Source organism: Schistocerca americana, chromosome 7 (genome assembly GCF_021461395.2).
Source record: "Schistocerca americana isolate TAMUIC-IGC-003095 chromosome 7, iqSchAmer2.1, whole genome shotgun sequence".
Classification (NCBI taxonomy): domain Eukaryota; kingdom Metazoa; phylum Arthropoda; class Insecta; order Orthoptera; family Acrididae; genus Schistocerca; species Schistocerca americana.
Window position 1 is genome coordinate 122,159,477 of NC_060125.1, and position 19,504 is coordinate 122,178,980.

Sequence of the window (19,504 nt, forward strand, 5' to 3'; positions counted from 1 at the left end):
ATTTCTTTCTGGCAAACAACTTAAAATATTATTTGTTACTGACATAACAACTGTGTATTAAGAATCAATTTCTTTCATGAAATTGGCTCTCAAATGATTTCAAGAATTGTAGGAATAACATTACTGTGTATGTCAGACATCTGGAAGAGGCGCTTACCACAAAGTACACACGTGAAGCAAAAAAAAATAAAAAATAAATAAATAAATAAATAAAAATAAAAAAATGAAAATTCTGGAGGACGTGTGCTACAACAAGCTGCCAAGCTGCGTCTTGCCGATCAGCGTGACACTCTGTAAGCTCCGATATCAGAGGACATCGGAGCTAATCTCAATTGAAATCGATTTGTCGCCGATGTCTTGAGAGCGGAGAAGATAGTGCGCTATAGCAGCAGCAGAGATTTACCTGGTTTTGTACGAAGTTTGCGCTTTTTGAGTCAGCAGGCTACATGGATCCTGGTCACGTTCCTACCGTGATGATATTGGCGGTCGTACTGTCTTTGGTGGGCACAGCTGTAACGCAGCAGCCCACCGCAAGCTTTCCTGAGGACTTCATTTTCGGTGCCGCTACGGCCTCGTATCAAGTGGAAGGAGCCTGGAACGAGGACGGTAAGAAAAATTCAGTCTGAGCATTCATTTTTGTTTGGCTGAACCCACATTTTGCAAAGTCTCATAGGGCGTGACGACCAATTTAGGTTTGCTCTTACTGTGGTTAATACATTACGTTCTATCTCTGCCACAAAATTACCCCAACGTGATGCACAAGGCGATTCAGTGATCATCTTACAATCTTTCAGAGATTGTGGAGAAGGGTAAATGTATCACTCTGAGGTAAGGGACCCCGGTCCGGAAACGAAAGAGTAGAAAGTTACTTGCGAAAATCATTCTGATAGCTCTGACAGTGGTATACATGCACTAGTAGCGTTGTTGTGAAGATTGTAGGGCAGGACATTTTCACGGTGATAGTGTGGACAAGAGCTATGAGCACTTGTTCATTTCTGGTACTGTGAATCTCGTTTTTTCTACAAAACGAGACTCAGCTCTTAGGGCATGCTCTTTAGAGCCTGTATTCATTGGGCATGTTTTTCTTGTTTTGGTCCACACCTACTCCTTAAAAAAATATAAAAAAATGGAAAACACCATTGCAGTACAATAGATGGCTTTCGAAGCTGAACAAGTGCTCGTAGCTGTTACGTACGCATTTTAAATATTTGATCTCTCATGCATTTTCAGAGTACACGTAAGACTGCTTGCTTATGTATCGAAGATCTAGCAGTTTCAGGAAGTTGGATATGTGTTATTGGTTCCCACGAGGGCGCTAACATCGCATGGATGTCAGGAGACCTTCCGTGATGCCTTGAAGATGGGACTGGCTGTTAAGAGACCCCATCAACCACACACACACACACACACACACACACACACACACACACACACGGTATTATTTTCTTGTAAGGAATACATCCCTTCCTCCCTGTCATTTTTTTATATGCACACATGAGTGAGGTGCATTGTTTACATTACACAAAGCGTGGTAATCAAATCTCAGTCAGTAGTCGTTCTAATTCGGTGCTTTAAGTGTACCTTGGCAGCTGATATTATAAGGGACGATAAAAAAGAAACGAGCCCGAGGCGTAATTACAGAACCTGTATGTTAGAAGTATTGGGCCATGGCTGTTGAGACACTTGTCCCACTGTGACACAAGGCGGTGAATGGCTGTCTCATAAAATTCCCAGGGCTGCGATGTTAACCAGTTCCGCACATACAGCTGGACGTCGTCGTCCGAGGTGAACCGTTTGCCCCTCAGAGCACTTTTAAGGCGACCAAAAATTGCGTAATCACAGGAGAAAGGTCCGGACTGTATGGAGGGTGGCCGAAAACCTCCCATTTGAATTTCTGTAGGAGTGCCGCAACTGTGTTAGCCGTATGAGGCTTTACGTTTTCGTGGAGCAGAATGACCCCACGGGTGAGAGTGCATCGTTTTGATTTGATCGCTTGGCGAAGGGTGGTCAATGTTTGCGAGTAATGCTGGGCATTCACTGTTGTCCCATGCAGCAGGACGTGAATCAGAAGGGGGCCATCTTGGTCAAAGGGCAACGTCAGCATAAGCTTTCCTGGACTCGTGTGGATGGCGTGACTTTCTTTGGTGGTGGTGACCCAGGATGCTTCCACTGGAGACTTTGTCGTTTTGATTCTGGTTCGAAGTGACGACTCGACTCATCTCCAGCCACTACTCGTGCCAGGAACGCATTCCCTTCCCGAGGATAGCGCTGCAGATAAACAAGACAGCGGGTCATTCGATATGTTCCTGGTATGGTTGGGCACAGACTTTGCGCATGTGCGGTCGTTCCTTCATCATGATGTCAACACTTCCGTCGCTCAATCCGATCACGGCGCCTATGGCTTTCACTGTAACTCTGCGGTCCTGGGTAATGAGAGCATCCACCAGCTGGGCGATGTCATCGGTAATGCAGTGTGGTGCTCCAGACCGTCCATCATCGGCTAACGACACTCGTCCTTCCCTGAAGCGCTTGTGCTACGCCTTCACCCTTGCAAGGGACATGCAGTTTTCGGCGTATCCTTGTGACATTCGTCGATGAATATCCGTTCCTCCTACTCCTTCCGCTGTCAGAAAACTAGCAATACCTCTTTGCTCTTCTGTTGACGCCTCCATGTCGCTGTTTGCAATGCGACAGGCAGCTTTCTTCTGCCAGCTCTGGATAGTCACGTGACGTGCACTCGTGCCCTCTAGCGACGGGCTGTGAACTTCCACGCTCTGCTCGGAAACACCTCTCGTTACGCACGCCACGATATTACCCTCCTGTCACCGGTTTGCGCATTCCAGACTCCGGCTCGTTTCTTTCTGAATACCCCTTACAGTTTATCGTCAAAGGCAAAAAACAGAATGTCAGCATTGGCAGTGGAGATCGTCATGTGAGAATCTTGGATTTTGAGCAAGCCGCAATGAAGAGATTTAGTAGTGCAGCTTCCACCTACATTCTTTTAGTGACATGTGCTACGGTCGTAGCTCTTTGCACGCTATTGCAGCCGACATATGCACCAGCATCAGAAGACTTATGGCCGGCCGCGGTGGTCTCGCGGTTCTAGGCGCGCAGTCCGGAACCGCGCGACTGCTATGGTCGCAGGTTCGAATCCTGTGTCTCGGGCATGGATGTGTGTGATGTCCTTAGGTTAGTTAGGTTTAAGTAGTTCTAAGTTCTAGGGGACTGATGGCCACAGCTGTTAAGTCCCATAGTGCTCAGAGCCACTTGAACCATTTTTTTGAAGACTTATGTACTAGAAATAACTGGTGTGGAATATAATGCATTGGTTTCCGTATTAAGGTTCAACACACGTATTCTTCACAAATGAGGCCTCCTTCATGTGTGCCACACATTTTTAAGAGTTATGATAGTCTCATTTGTAACTAAATCAACCAATATGGTATTGCTGGTAGCTCTCATTAACAAAGGTTTGTCAGAATCTGTAATGGTTGTTAATGATTTTGTAAATCTGTATGTCTGCAAGCAGACTTACCAGCTGATTTTGCAGCCCAAAATTACGAAACTATTGTGCTGAGTGAAGCATGATGAATATTCCAACGTTGATACGCAGTTACAGCTTCCTGTCCACTTAGTGTAACGCTCGATAGATCGTGCAAATCATCTTGCGTTTCCAGAACATTCATCTGATTTGAAACATCATAATTTTGTTTTTTGGGGGGATTATGTGAGGACTCTATAGTGTGGTAATCGGTTCTGACGTATGCTATGATATTTCCGTTGCTATGATATTACGTCCTGAATCTGGGTCTCCATGTCATAGAGTTTTTAATGAGCCCCGAGTCTTTGAACATGCTATTCTTTGATTGAAAAACTATCATAAAGTGGAAGGGGGTGTACGGTGTCATTCTTTAAGAGACAACATTATTTCTTCTGCAGTAGCACAACCAAATTGGTGGAGACACATTGAATAGCTGACATTACTGTACCTAGAAAAATTGAGATTTTCATCCGTAAACGTACAGTGATACGAAAGCTATCTACAGTGCATTGTGTGATGCTTGTGACCGTGTTTGGTGTGCTGGCGTGAACGTAAGGAAATGTACGCGACCTCTCGGAAACTGTGGAGGTGTCGGGGATGATCGTAAATAATTAGTCAATGACAAAACATCGCAGTAAATAACATGCATACACGTATGGATGGAAATCGGAGACTACGTTTGTATACTTAAAGAACAAAAGTAAAGAAAAAGTAGAACGACAAGGAATACTATATCGAACGTACACGAACAGCATACAACCGTTGTGGCAGCGCGCTCAAGTACGGAAGTAGGTCTTGGAGGTATATGTTGGACTTCAGTAATAGAAAGTTGAGCGAAATGTTGGAAGCTGTAGTAATGTGACGTGTATGGGAATATCTTTTAAGGATGTACCAGAACAAAACCGAAATAGACGGCATTATGTGAACATAGACGTAGCTAGTCACTTTGCTTCATTTTTGAATCAATGGAAAGAGAACTTTGTTGAAAAAGGATCAGATTTGGTGCCATGGAGACACTCTTTCTTCAAGGTAATGTGCCAGTCATCGTTGTAATGGTCGCAAGCACGAGAGACTGTCAGTTCAGATTCGGATTGATCTCTTTGCTTTGCGGTCAAAATTTGGCCTTTGCTTAAGGTGACAATTTGGCTTGAGAGGTGAAAAATTTTTGTTAAACGAGGAGATGATAGCCTTTCGAAAGACACATTTCAGACGGATTCGAAGAACTGCAATCTCCCTGGGCTAAAGTGCATACTAATAGCGCAGCGTACGATGGGAAATAAGCTTATAGGAAATTTCTTCATTTCTTATTCGCCAGTCTTATGTGTATCCTCCTAAGTGATGCAGCACAAAAAGGGTCGATAACGGCTAAACGTGTTACGTATCAGATTGGAGAAAAATCGAGTAAACTAACAAATATGTCGGGAACAACGGCGACAGTACACAAAACTAGCAAAGCGAATACAGTTTAACAGATGAGATGACAAAACACTGATGTTTCATTCTTGACACTGGCTCTAGCGTATACAGGGTGTTACAACAAGGTACGGCCAAACTTTCAGGAAACATTCCTCACACAGAAAGAAAGAAAATATGTTATGTGGACTTGTGTCCGGAAACGCTTACTTTCCATGTTAGAGCTCATTTTATTACTTCTCTTCAGATCACATTAATCATGGAATGGAAACATACAGCAACAGAACGTACCAGCGTGACTTCAAACACTTTGTTACAGGAAATGTTCAAAATGTCATCCTTTAGCGAGGATACATGCATCCACCCTCCGTCGCATGGAATCCCTGATGCGCTGATGCAGCCCAGGAGAATGGCGTATTGTATCACAGCCGTCCACAATACGAGCACGAAGAGTCTCTACATTTGGTACCGGGGTTGCGTAGACAAGAGCTTTCAAATGCCCCCATAAATGAAAGTCAAGAGGGTTGAGGTCAGGAGAGCGTGGAGGCCATGGAATTGGTCCGCCTCTACCAATCCATCAAAAATGGCTCTGAGCACTATGGGACTTAACATCTATGGTCATCAGTCCCCTAGAACTTAGAACTACTTAAACCTAACTAACCTAAGGACATCACACAACACCCAGTCATCACGAGGCAGGGAAAATCCCTGACCCCCCCCCCCCCCCCCCCGGGAATCGCCAATCCATCGGTCACCGAATCTGTTGTTGAGAAGCGTACGAACACTTCGACTGAACGACTGAAATGTGCAGGAGCTCCATCGTGCATGAACCATATGTTGTGTCGTACTTGTAAAGGCACGTGTTCTAGCAGTACAGGTAGAGTATGAAATCATGATAACGTGCTCCATTGAGCGTAGGTGGAAGAACATACTGACGAAACTAAAATGAGCTCTAACATGGAAATTAAGCGTTTTCGGACACATGTCCACATAACATCTTTTCTTTATTTGTGTGTGAGGAATGTTTCCTGAAAGTTTGGCCGTACCTTTTTGTAGCACCCTGTATACAGTGTGATTCTCGTTAACGTTTAAAAACCTATGATGCAACGTAGATGAAGCTGAGACAAGTAATTACTTATTGACGCAAGGGCCCACGAATATCGGGAAATAATCTGAAAGTGGATGAGAAATGAGGAATATGTGACGTCGCCAGATGACGTACCTCGCCGCACGGTGCAGTGGTTGGACTTACCAGTCTGTCGAACCTAATCTACCCAACCCAATTCACGTATTCAGGTCGGAGTGGTTCCGGAACTAGGTGCGCGAATCCAGGTCGCTTGTCACTCAGCGTTCGAGTTTCGCGTCTGACAGGCAGCATCCATTTCATTGCGTTAGACAGTTATGTGTTTACATTGAGGTAAGACTCGTTATTTTATTTACCGGTCTTGCAGATTCCGCTGGTTTATTGCGAAGTACATAACAACAAAAGTCTGTCGTATTGCGTCACAAGGAGACGAGTATAGGCTTCCGAATTTCGTTGTCACCAGTTAATGATCTACATTTTCTTAACTAAATAATGTCTGTAAAGAAAAGAAAGATGGGACGAAAGGAAAGAAACACAAAATAAGAACACCTTTGGCTTGGTTACAGCGAGGATAGTAGTTCTGCGACTTTTACGTTTACAACAGATCATGTTTACAAATTTATTCGAAATTTGTTCCGTTGTGCATAAATGTGTAGTACAACCCCCTACTGGCGACAGCAAGGTCGACAAAGTTACTTGATGACTTCACATATTCAACATTTGTCACCCAATTACTTATTACTTACTTATCGCAGTGGCGTCAACGTCGCTTCGTGTGTTTTTAAACGTTAGTAATAAGCAGCATCAAGTATACGAAAAAATAAGAAAATTGTGACACTGAATACTGTGGCACCTATTGAGTGAGAGAATATCTTGAGAATACAACTGATTTTGGGGAACGGGGAAAAAAAATGGTTCAAATGGCTCTGAGCACTATGGGACTTAACTTCTAAGGTCATCAGTCTCCTAGAACTTAGAACTACTTAAACCTAACTAACCTAATGACATCACACACATCCATGACCGAGACAGGATTCGAACCTGTGACCGTAGCGGTCACGCGGTTCCAGGATGAAGCGCCAAGAACCACACGGTCACATCGGCCGGCTGAACGGGAAAGAATACCGAAAAAATACTGACTCACAGCAGCACGAACCAATCACAGCAGGAAATGCTCATCGATCCTGTACCAGAAGAAACGGAAAAACCGGTGGTTTTGAGAATGCGATCATCGACGGAAAATTGAAAAATATTTGAAGTCGAAATAAGGAATAAATAGTGTGCACGAAACTTTGCTACAGAAAGTGTAGAAGGAATGGAGAACTTGCCGGTTGGAATTAAAGAATGACACGACCTTATTACCACCAAAATGTCGTCAAACATGGTGGTCATAGCACTAAGTAGTAACGCCCAGCAAAGAGTACGGCAAACCTACGAAGGACAGTGGTAAGCGAGGGAAAGTGTTTCTAACAAGGGAACCTTCCCATCGTACCTCCCTCAGATTTAGTTATAAGTTGGCATAGTGGATAGGCCTTGAAAAACGGAACACAGATCAATCGAGAAAACAGGAAGAAGTTGTGTGGAACTATGAAAAAAATAAGCAAAATATACAAACTGAGTAGTCCACGCGCAAGATAGGCAACATCAAGGACAGCATGAGCTAAGGAGCGCCGTGGTCCCGTGGTTAGCGGTAGCGGCTGCGGAACGAGAGGTCCTTGGTTCAAGTCCTCTCTGGAGTGAAAACTTTGCTTTTTTTATCTTCACAAAGTTATGATCTGTCGGTTCGTTCATTGACGTCTCTATTCACTGTAATATGTTTAGTGTCTGTGTTTTGCGACCGCACCGCAAAACCGTGCGATTAGTAGATGAAAGGACGTGCCTCTCCAATGGGAACTGAAAACATTTGATCGAAAGGTCATAGGTCAACTGATTCTTCCACAGGAAAACACGTCTGATATATTCTATACGACACTGGTGACGGCATGTGCGTCACATGACAGGAATATGTTGTTGACCCACCTAACTTTTACACTTGGCGAATGGGTAAAAAGATTCTTCTGCCTTGCCCGATTAAGGTTTTCTTGTGGATGTGATAATCACTCCCAAAAAAGTGATGAAAATATAACGGACGGACAGATAATAATTGTCTGAAAATAAAGAATTAAACTTTTGACTCGGGGGAAAGGCTTCAACCAAGGACCTCTCGTTCCGCAGCCGCTCACGCCAACCACGGGACCACGGCGCTCCTTAGCTCACACTCTCCTTGATGTTTCCTATCATACGCATGGACTACTCAGTTTGTATATTTTGCTCATTTTTTTGATAGTTCCACACAACTTCTTCCTGTTTTCTCGATTGATCTGTGTTCAGTTTTTCAAGGCCTATCCACTGTGCCAACTTATAACTAAAACTGAGGGGGGTGCGATGGGGAGGTTCCCTTGTAAGGGTTAGCAAATCCGAAGAGGAAATAGTCCCCTAATCCGAAGAGTGTGAGGAAATGTTAATCAATTCTTGGCTGGGAATTAGAGACAGAACCTCGTAGAGACATTACATGCAGGAGAAGGAAAGGTATAAACTGTAAAGAAAGAGTCAATGGGACGTTAGACCCTAATCCATGTAACTTCATTAAAACCGGTAATAATGAATGATACAGATAGTCTTTCTGTTTCCAACTTATACTGATCAGCCAGAACATTATGACCAACTACCTACTAGCCGGTATGTCCACCTTTGGAACGGATAAAAGCGGCGACGCAATGAGGCCTCGGCGGGTCGCTGAAGGGAGTTGGCACCACATCTGCACACACAAGTCACCTGATTCCCATATATTCCGGGGAAGGGGTCGATGGGCTCTGACGCCACGTTCAATCACGACCCAGATGTGTTCGATCGGGTTCAGATCTGGCGCGTTGGGGGGCTAACACATCAATTGCAACTCGCCACTGTGTTCCTCTAACCACTCCATTACACTCCTGGCCTTGTGACATGGCGGGTTATCTTATTTAAAAATGCCGCTCCCTTCGGGAAACATGATCGTGAAGGTGTTTACGTGGTCTGCAGTCAGTCTACGACACTCCTTGGCTGTCATGGGAGCTCCACTGGACCGATGGATGCTCATATGAATGTCCTCCAGAGCATATCGGAGCCGCCGCCAGCTTGCCTCCGTCCCACTGTACAGGTGTGAAGGAGCTGTTCCTCTAAAGATGACGGATTCGCGCCCTCCCATCGGCATGATGAAGAAGGTATCGGGATTCATTAGACGGCGCAGAGCTCTGCCCCTGCGCCAACGTCCAGTGCCGATGGTCACGAGCCCCTTTCAGTCGTAGTCACTGATGTCGTGGTGTTATACTGGTAGATGCAAGGGTCGTTGCATGCGGAGGCCCATCGTTATGAGTGTCCGCTGCACTGTGTGTACAGACACACTTGTTCTCTACCCATAATGAAAGTCTGAGTTACGCCACAGTTCGCCGCCTGTCAGTTTTGTTGTGGCGTAACAAGACAGCTACGCCACACTGAAGTAGCCGAAAGGCACGCGTTAATATCACGTAGGCTAGATAGAGGTCTGAAACAGGATACGTAATGAATGGTAGCAAGAAAAGTACGTAGCTGCTATACTTAACTTTTAATCCGTCATTGGTTTACAACGTTCTTGATGAGACATTTCATACGATAACTATCAAACTATGTAAGGCTAATGGCGCCTTGCTAGGTCGTAGCCATTGACTTAGCTGAAGGCTATTCTAACTGTCTCTCGGCAAATGAGAGAAAGGCTTCGTCAGTGTAGTCGCTAGCAAAGTCGTCGTACAACTGGGGCGAGTGCTAGGCCGTATCTCGCGACCTGCCTTGTGGTGGCGCTCGGTCTGCGATCACACAGTGGCGACACGCGGGTCCGACATGTACTAAATGGACCGCGGCCGATTTAAGCTACCACCTAGCAAGTGTGGTGTCTGGCGCTGACACCACAAGTTTCACCAGTCTGCCCAGCCTATGACGTCCGACATCTGTAATGAAGGATGGCCGCCCAATCCCACGACCTCTGGCCGCAGTTTGACCTTGTTTTCAACACCTGTTGAAGAAACTCACCACAGCACTCCTCGAAAACCCGACAAGTCGTGCAGTTTCCGAAATGCTCGTGCCGAGCCTCCGGGCCATCACAATCCGTCCTCGGCAAAACTCAGATAGATCACGGGCCTTTCCCATTCTACACACGGGCAGCACGCTCAATGATACCACGTGCACAGTGCGTGCGTCTGACTAGCAGTCATTCCGCGCCAGGTGACGCTGCTATCCCCTGGACTCGTTTACGATCGATAGTATGTATGAGGTCATAATGTTCTGGCTGATCAGTGTCTTTATACAAAGTTATTCCTACTAAAGGACAGTATCAACATCAAAAGGTGGCCACAGTTTATAAAATATTGGTATCACCTAAGTTTTGATCGGCTGGTTTGCTGTTGGACAAACTTTCGCCATATAAATTGGACCTTTCCCTAGTTCTCTGTTTCCCTTTGAACAAACTGTTGTTGTTGTTGTGGTCCAGTCCTGAGACTGGTTTGATGCAGCTCTCCATGCTACTCTATCCTGTGCAAGCTTCTTCGCCGGCCGAATTGGCCGTGCGGTTCTAGGCGTTACAGTCTGGAACCGAGCGACCCCTACGGTCGCAAGTTCGAATCCTGCCTCGGGCATGCATGTGTGTAATGTCCTTAAGTTAGTTAGGTTTAATTAGTTCTAAGTTCTAGGCGACTGATGACCTCAGAAGTTATGTCGCATAGTACTCCGAGCCATTTGAACCAAGCTTCTTCATCTACCAGTACCTACTGCAATCTATATCCTTCTCAATCTGCTTAGTGTATTCATCTCTTTGTCTCCCTCTACGATTTTTACCATCCACGCTGCCCTCCAATACTAAATTGGTAATCTCCTGATGCCTCAGAACATGTCCTACCAACCGATCCCTTCTTCTAGTCAAGATGTGCCACAAACTTCTCTTCTCCCCAATCCCATTCAATACCTCCTCATTAGTTATGTGATCTACCCACCTTATCTTTAGCATTCTTCTGTAGCACCACATTTCGAAAGCTTCTATTCTCTCCTTGTCCAAACTATTTATCGTCCATGTTTCACTTCCATACATGGCTACACTCCATACAGATACTTTCAGAAACGACTTTCTGACACTTAAATCTATATTCGATGTTAACAAATTTCTCTTCTTCAGAAACGCTTTCCTTGACAATGCTAGTCTACATTTTATATCTTCTCTACTTCGACCATCGTCAGTTATTTTGCTCCCCAAATAGCAAAACTCCTTTACTACTTTAAGTGTATCATTTCCTAATTTAATTCCCTCAGCATCACTCGACTTAATTCGACTACATTCCATTATCCTAGTTTTGGTTTTGTTGCTGTTCATCTTATATCCTCCTTTCAAGACACTATCCATTCCGTTCAGCTGCTCTTCCAGGTCCTTTGCTGTCTCTGACAGAATTACAGTGTCATTGGCGAACCTCAAAGTTTCTATTTCTTCTCCATGGATTTTAATACCTATTCTGAATTATTTTTGTTTCCTTCATTGCTTGCTGAATATATAGATTGATTAACATTGGGGAGAGGTTACAACCCTGTATAACTCCCTTCCCAACCACTGCTTCCATTTCATGTCCTTACAACTGCCATCTGGTTTCTGTACTAATTGTAAGTAGCCTTTCGCTCCCTGTATTTTACCCCTGCCACCTTTAGAATGCTAGAAACGTAGGTTTGCCTTTCCTTAATCTAGCTTCTAAGATACGTCGTAGGGTCAGTATTGCCTCACGTGTTCCAATATTTCTACGGAACGCAAACTGATCTTCGGCTTCTACCAGTTTTTCCATTCGTCTGTTAAGAATTCGCATTAGTATTTTGCAGCCGTGACTTGATAAACTGATAGTTCGGTAATTTTCACATCTGCCAGAACCTGCTTTCTTTGGGATTATTATATTCTTCTTGAATTCTGAGGGTATTTCGCCTCTCTCATACATCTTGCTCACCAGATGGTAGAGTTTCGTCAGGACTGGCTCTCCCAAGGCTGTCAGTAGTTCTATTGGAATGTTGTCTACTCCCGGGGCCTTGTTTCGACTCAGGTCTTCCAGTGCTCTGTCAAACTCTTCACGCAGTAACATATCGTCCTTTTCATCTTCATCTACATCCTCTTCCATTTCCATAATATTGTCCTCAAGTACATCGCCCTTGTATAGACCCCCTATATACTCCTTCCACCTTTGTGCTTTCCCTTCTTTGCTTAGAACTGGGTTTCCATCTGAGTTCTTGATATTCATACAAATGGTTCTCTTTTCTCCAAAGATCTCTTTAATTTTCTTGTATCCCGCGTCCGGCCATCCTGATTTAGGTTTTCCGTGATTTCCCTAAATCGCTCCAGGCAAATGCCGGGATGGTTCCTCTGAAAGGGCACGGCCGACTTCCTTCCCCATCCTCCCCTAATTCGATGAGACCGATGACCACGCTGTCTGGTCTCTTTCCCTAACCAACCAACCAACCAACCAATTTTCCTGTAGGCATTATCTATCTTACCCCTAGTGAGATAAGCCTCTATATCCTTACATTTTTCCTCTAGCCATCCCTGCTTAGCCATTTTGCACTTCCTGTAGATCTCATTTTTGAGACGTTTGTATTCCTTTTTGCCTGCTTCATTTACTGCATTTTTATATTTCCTCCTTTCATCAATTAAATTCAATATTTCTTCTGTTACGCAAGGATTTCTACTAACCCTCGTCTTTTTACCTACTTGAGCCTCTGCTGTCTTCACTACTTCATCCTTCAAAGTTACCCATTCTTCTTCTATGTATTTCTTTCCGTCATTCCTGTCAATTGTTCCCTCTATGATCTCCCTGAAACTCTGTACAACCTCTGGTTTAGTCAGTTTATCCAGGTCCCATCTCCTTAAATACCCACATTTTTGAAGTTTCTTCAGTTTTAATCTACAGTTCATAACCAATAACAATAACAAACTGTCTTTCGCTAACTCCCACAGAATGCAAACCGACTGAAGTCGCAAGAAACATTATTTGAATGTAACCCTATGTTTTATAGTAAAGTGCGCAACGAGAACGCTAGCAGACTTCAGGACAGTCGAGCAGGAGATAACATTTCAACACGGGCCCTCCCTCTCATGCATTTTACTTACAGGATAATTGGTGATACTGTGCTCAGGTATACTCGATGGTGTGCTGGAGTACATACCAGGAAGAAGTGTAGCGTACCGAGTTGATTCTGTCACATTTATTCATAAAATAGAGCGAACTTACAAATTTCAGCAAACTTTTAAAAAAAACTTTCACTATGGTTTATTAAGGGGCATCTGTCTTCCACAGTGCTAGTCAGCGAGGATTGGACTCGGTGAAGAAAGCAACAAGAACACTCATCTGCTACAAAAACTCAGATACTGAAACATTACGAACGGCGAAGTTCACCATCTGTCGCGCAGTTCGAGTTGTGAAAACTTGCTTGCGTTCCCCAGCGGAAAGATGTCACGAAACGTAACCAGGATCACGATGCATGAAGTGAATAGTGACCAGATATGGAACAAAGTCGGACCTGACTGAATCTACCAGGGCTATTCAATAAAGAATGATCATAATTTTTTATTGGCATAATTTCTCGCGCTAAAATTTAATCTTATGATATTCTGTTAGCTTAATGTGCAAAAAACACGTCGTAGTAGTTTCGTGGTTGGGACTCCTGGTCCCCGCTTGTAAGAGGGGGTAAGGTCAGAAATGTTCAGTATCGCCTACCGCTGCAGTGGAGGTAACACGCGAGGAACACTACGCGGCTCTGAAATTCTGCTTTCGTCTCAACCAATCTTCAGCTGAGGCCTACACATTGTTACCGGAGGGTTATGGAGAGTCTGTTCTTCCCTACAGCACAGATCGATAGTGGTTTAAAATGTTTAAAGAGCGAAGACAATCAGTTTCAAAGGATGGTGGACTCGGTGCTCCAGTTACTGCTCTTACAGAAGAAAACATCAACACCGCTGCTGTCATTGTGAGAGAAGATCGACGAATTACCTTAAGATCACTTTCTGAAATACTAAAAATTTCACTGGGTGCCACCCACGCGTTGGTGACAGAAAAATTACAAATGACACGTGTTTTTGCGCGATGGGTTTCAAGATTGTTGATTCCCGAACAAAAGGACATTCGCGTGCAGGTCTGCATGGATTTAAAGTTGAGGTTAGAGGAAGATAGGAGTTTATTTCAAATGTAATCACTGCTGATGAAAACTGGATACACCATTTTGAACCTGAGGGCTTTCAAAACAATATGAATTGAAATGTGGTGGCCCTCAACTACGCACCCTCTGACTCAGAGTTGAAATATTAAGTTTTGGCTGGTTTCGTTGTCTAGGGGCTGGGATACGTAGTTGCCACATTACAGGCCAAATACTGCTGAGTCTACAGTATACGATAAGAATTCACACATGAATCGAATGGTCGAAAGTTTCTATCACTCGGAAATTGCTAATAATGAAAGTAACATGTAGATTTATAAATGAAAAATTGCAATTAAATAAAATCTGCGGGTGCTATTTTAAGGACTTTAAATGATGAGTACGCTAGCACAAGTACTTTTGAGAATGCAGTATATTTCTACAAAACACTTATTGGTGTCGATGGTCCAGCAATTAAATAAAATATAAGTTGAATAACAGAGAAACAACAGATTCATACAGCACGTAATTAGTTATTATCAGCAACGTAGCTCGCGAGATATTCACTTCTAAACGTACACTACGTCTTCACTGTAGAAGCGACGGAAATCTCACAAGTGCACAAGTCAGCACTACGAAATTTTGCTGTCTGCCGCGACCACGCGCAAACCGCTCCACACTCTCGAATTCTCTCCCGCGACTCTCCGTCTGTCGCGCCGTCGCGTCCAGCACCCCACGTGTCCTGCGCGACTCCCCCGCACCGCACTCTTCCGAACTACCTCGTGTCCTCGGAGACGATCGCTGTGATTGGCTAGCGCGCTCCCGCCGTGTCTTCAAGCCAACGCCCACTCACAAACATAATGAAACATGCGAAATACTGGAGTTGCATTTAAATAACTTGAAATTAAATAAATATTCCTACAACTGGACTATAACCACGCTCTAACACACATTATTAGATACATAAACAAATTAAATAAACATATATCAAAAGAATAGAACAAAAGGTAGGCCAGTAGCCTAATGTCTCTGTGCTCTCTAAAACACAGTAAATATTTAACCAATTTCTTCATGAATAGTATATATCGGATATAAACAAAGATATAGATGAATAAGTATATTTATAAACATTCTGCTACCGTTTCTTTGTCAAACTGTGGATTACTTATGGCCTGTCGCGATCGATAATAATTGGCCACTTTGACCTGCAATACCTCATATACTATTTAAGTTACATGTCTGTAATTCATACCAATTTAGGTTTACACTAATAGCTTTGTAAAGACACGGCGGTCGACGAAATCGGATGAAGCATTTATATTTTGGAAAATCGTTGCTGGGTGTTACTTGTATAATTTGCCGTCAGATATTAAACATTAAATTAATAAAGATATTGAAAATCTGATTACATCATCAGAACCGTCGTGCAAATAGTGGTAATGTACATGTTTCTTTTTGAGGTATCATTATTCATCTTTCCACTATTAATTTCTATACGAGCTGTGAAATGTCTGCCACTAAGGTTTTACAAAGTCCGCCATCTTTGACACTCCCGGCATGTCTCCTTCATCGAGACAGCTTCACCATGGAGTTGCCAGCCACGCGGTCGGGCTGGACCCCTCTTGCTTCGGCCAACGTCCGGCACCACGTGGTTGCTAACGAGCTCGGGGCTCGGCCTTGCCGCGCGGCCCGAGCAGTGGCCGCCAACTCTGAACTTGGAATATTTCCAGGGCGCCGCAACTCGCCCGTCACCTCACAAACCTGAGAGCAAACAGCAAAGCTCAGTGTGGAAGTCTCCTTCATCACCAACCCCCAAAAAGCAAAAGTGGTTGTTTCTGCTGAGAAAGTTACGGTCATCTCATTCTTTGATATTCATGAAATGGTTTATCAGCATGTTGTACTTGCACTCACATCAGTAACTGGACAATACTGCAGGGATGTCCTGAAAACATTGCAAGTCCATATGAGGCGCAAACGACCAAATTTCCGTGAAGCAGGCTCGATGCTGCACCATGACAATGTGCGGCCGCATATTGCCAATGTTGTTGCTGAATGTCTTGCAAAAATCAACGTGAAGTGCATCCCTCACCCTCCATATAGTCCGGATTTCGCCCCATGTGACTTTTTTCTATTCCCTAAAATAAAGAAACGCCATCGTGGGAGGCATTATCAATCATCAGAAGCTATGGTGAAGGCCGCGGAGGCGACTTTGAAGGGCCTCTCAAAAAATGGTTTCCAGCATGTGTTTGAAGACTGGCAGAAACGCTGGGATAAGTGCATCGCATTCATGGTAGACTACTTTGAGAAGGACCATCGAAATTATGAGGATGAGTAAAGGTATGTTGTCAAAAAAATATGATCATCCTTTACGGAATATCACTCATCAAACGATAAGAAAATTATCAGTCGTCAGATTTCAGTAAAAACGCTTTCGGCAAATGTATTAACAGTTACAGAAACTTCCTAACAGGGAGAAACTGACTCACTTCCATCCAAAACCACATTCCAGGTGCACGCAACAGTGGCCCCTCTTATTCAACAGATTTCCGAATAGCGACTGTGCACAAAGTTCAACCTGCTCCAACTCCTGGCCTGAGAGAGGAAGGAGCTCTGTGGTGGGGAAGTGACCAGTGGACAAAGCGGGTTAGCAGTGGTACCAGGCGTCTCCCCCAGTCGAAAGATAGCAGACATAACACCTGGCTCATCTATTCAGCATTTCCCTCTGACTCAACATCGAAGTTGTGAAGAAGCGTTCATGTTACATTTCGGTCTAAAGCGCCAAGCACCAGCCTCGGAAACTCCAGCATATGGCTGTTCACAGGCCGTGCTACAAGGCGAGATCAAGAAAACCCACTTGAATTAAGCTGCCTGAGTATGTTTGCAATGACACTCACATTCATGCAATCAATCAAGCACCAATGTGCAGAAAAGGTGGAGAAAGCTGCATGTGATAATGAATACCAAGCGTAATAAATACGAGAATAAAAAGTAATCAGATCGGTTCCCAGTGTGACTCTTTAGACGGCTTTCGTAAAAAAAAAAAAAAATCTGAGAAAACACAGGCAAAGGAAAGACGCTCTGCAGAACTCTACAAAATTGGAAAATCACGTGAAAGTGGATGACTGACACCTTTCAACATTATCTCTGGTCAAACCCAAGTGTTTCCGGCAGACATATGGGAATAATATCAAGCAGGCTTGAAAAAATAGTTATCCACTGTGGAGGTGCACGTAACCTTTTTGGAGGAATTTGTGTAATATTAGTAGGGACACAATCTTCGTGTCACCCCAAAGTACCGTTATCCAACACCCTAGCTATGACGTCAGCTGATGACGTCATCCACCATGGCTGCTGTGACGTCATCTGATGACATCATCCAAAAAACAGGCCATGATGTCAGCTGATGATACAAGTATGTGGCGTCGCGTGACGTTAGCTGATGACGCGATTGATGTCGTTCAAGATGGCTGCTGTGAAGTCAGCTGATGATGAGTGTACCGTTGTCCAAGATGGTGGGAAAGTGCCACGCCCCCCTCCCCTGCCCTCCACTCCCTAGGAAAAGGGCGAGAAGTTCAAATTCCATTAGGACAATGCAACAATGACCCAGTACACAGTACTGCCACCAGAGGGCACTGTCATCCCTCCCATGGTGTAATTCTAGATGGCGGTCTGTGGGGTAAATTGGTGGGAAAATGACTCAGCATGTGCTGGGCTACTGGAGAGAAGAAGGAATGTACTTTATTTTTTCGAACAATTTATTTAAGGACGGATTTCACATAGTTTATTTATTACACTGATACAAAACACGTAATCTGCCATGCTTTGGGTCACATCACATAGCCTACAGACCTGCAAACTACTCGTAAATTACCGAAATAACGCATGTTAATCGCTCTGCAGACATGTAAAGAAATCCTAAATTACCGAAATAATGCACTACACGGCACACAGAGATGCAAACTACTCGTACATAATGGAGCACACTGATGTGCAGACACGAAATCAACTCGTAAATTGTCAAAATAATGCAATACACGGTATACAGACCTGCAAACTACGTGAGAATCACCGAAATAATGCGGTACACTAATGTGCTGACCTACAAACTACTCGTAAATCACTGAAATAATGCATGTGTAATGCCCTTCCAACACACCTACAACGCTTAAACAGCCAGAAGTAATATAGTGACAAACACTAACTGCAGGTAAAAAGGCTTTCAACCTATCATCAACATATCAGAGGACCCAAGGGCGTGCATGCGTCCACGCCGCCGCAAGCCACCGCCGGATGCAAGCCAGCGTGAGCCACCACTCTCACGCTGCCGCCTACAGTGAGCAGATGAAAGTCGCATCTATTTTTGGGTATATGTTAGAGTTCTTTGAGTGTTGTACTGACGTCACAGAACTCCAAGGTGTGGGGATCACACTGGTACCATACGTGAAACGCCTCTTGGCAGCATATATGTTTACCATTGCTGACACTATACCTGTGGATACTGCTGTCACATATCATGCTACAGAAATCTGTTCCAGAATAGCACAGGCTGCTGTCTCCCTAGCGATCCTAACGGGATATAAGAGCTGCGTCTAGCCATGCACGCGTGCCCAGCATGGCTGACACATCGCCGCAAAGCATTTGCATGGTGTCTCACCATCTAAAAGGTTCTCAATGTTACACTGATGTCACATGGATATGTAAAGTAAGAGCCAAGTCGACCTCTCGGAAATTGTATAGTGTGCCAGAAAAAGTTAACAGTCACTTTTGTAGGAGCTTTTATAAAGTCTCAGCGTGTCTGAATGGAAATCCTTGTCCTAACAAAACCTGTTTACGAAAATAGCGCAGAATAACGCCGAATGCATTTCTCCTGATGGTCCTAACGTGGCACCCCGTCCATCATGTGTTACCCTTCCTGCAAATCGTTAAGTCCTACTTTCAAAACATCTCCGAAACACTAACATTCTCATCACAATGTAGAGGCTCCTACATCCTGGCACAAAGGATGTCTTGTGAAATAAATGGAGCATTATGATTCTTATTGAATTTACCCGCCGAATTACGGATGCAGACGAGACTTTCAGCGGCAAAAAACTACACTCCTGGAAATTGAAATAAGAACACCGTGAATTCATTGTCCCAGGAAGGGGAAACTTTATTGACACATTCCTGGGGTCAGATACATCACATGATCACACTGACAGAACCACAGGCACATAGACACAGGCAACAGAGCATGCTCAATGTCGGCACTAGTACAGTGTATA

The 19,504-nt window shown here is 44.2% G+C and overlaps 1 protein-coding gene across 1 annotated transcript in view; it reads left to right on the plus strand.

The window, feature by feature from the left end:
• The first annotated feature begins 390 nt into the window (after window positions 1-390).
• Window positions 391-19,504, plus strand: part of LOC124622405 (myrosinase 1-like) — a 169,058-nt gene continuing 149,944 nt past the window's right edge. Inside the window, exon 1 of the mRNA XM_047148093.1 lies at window positions 391-606. Coding sequence (XP_047004049.1) covers window positions 447-606 — 160 coding nt within the window. The 5' untranslated portion in view covers window positions 391-446. The remainder of the gene's footprint in view (window positions 607-19,504) is intronic.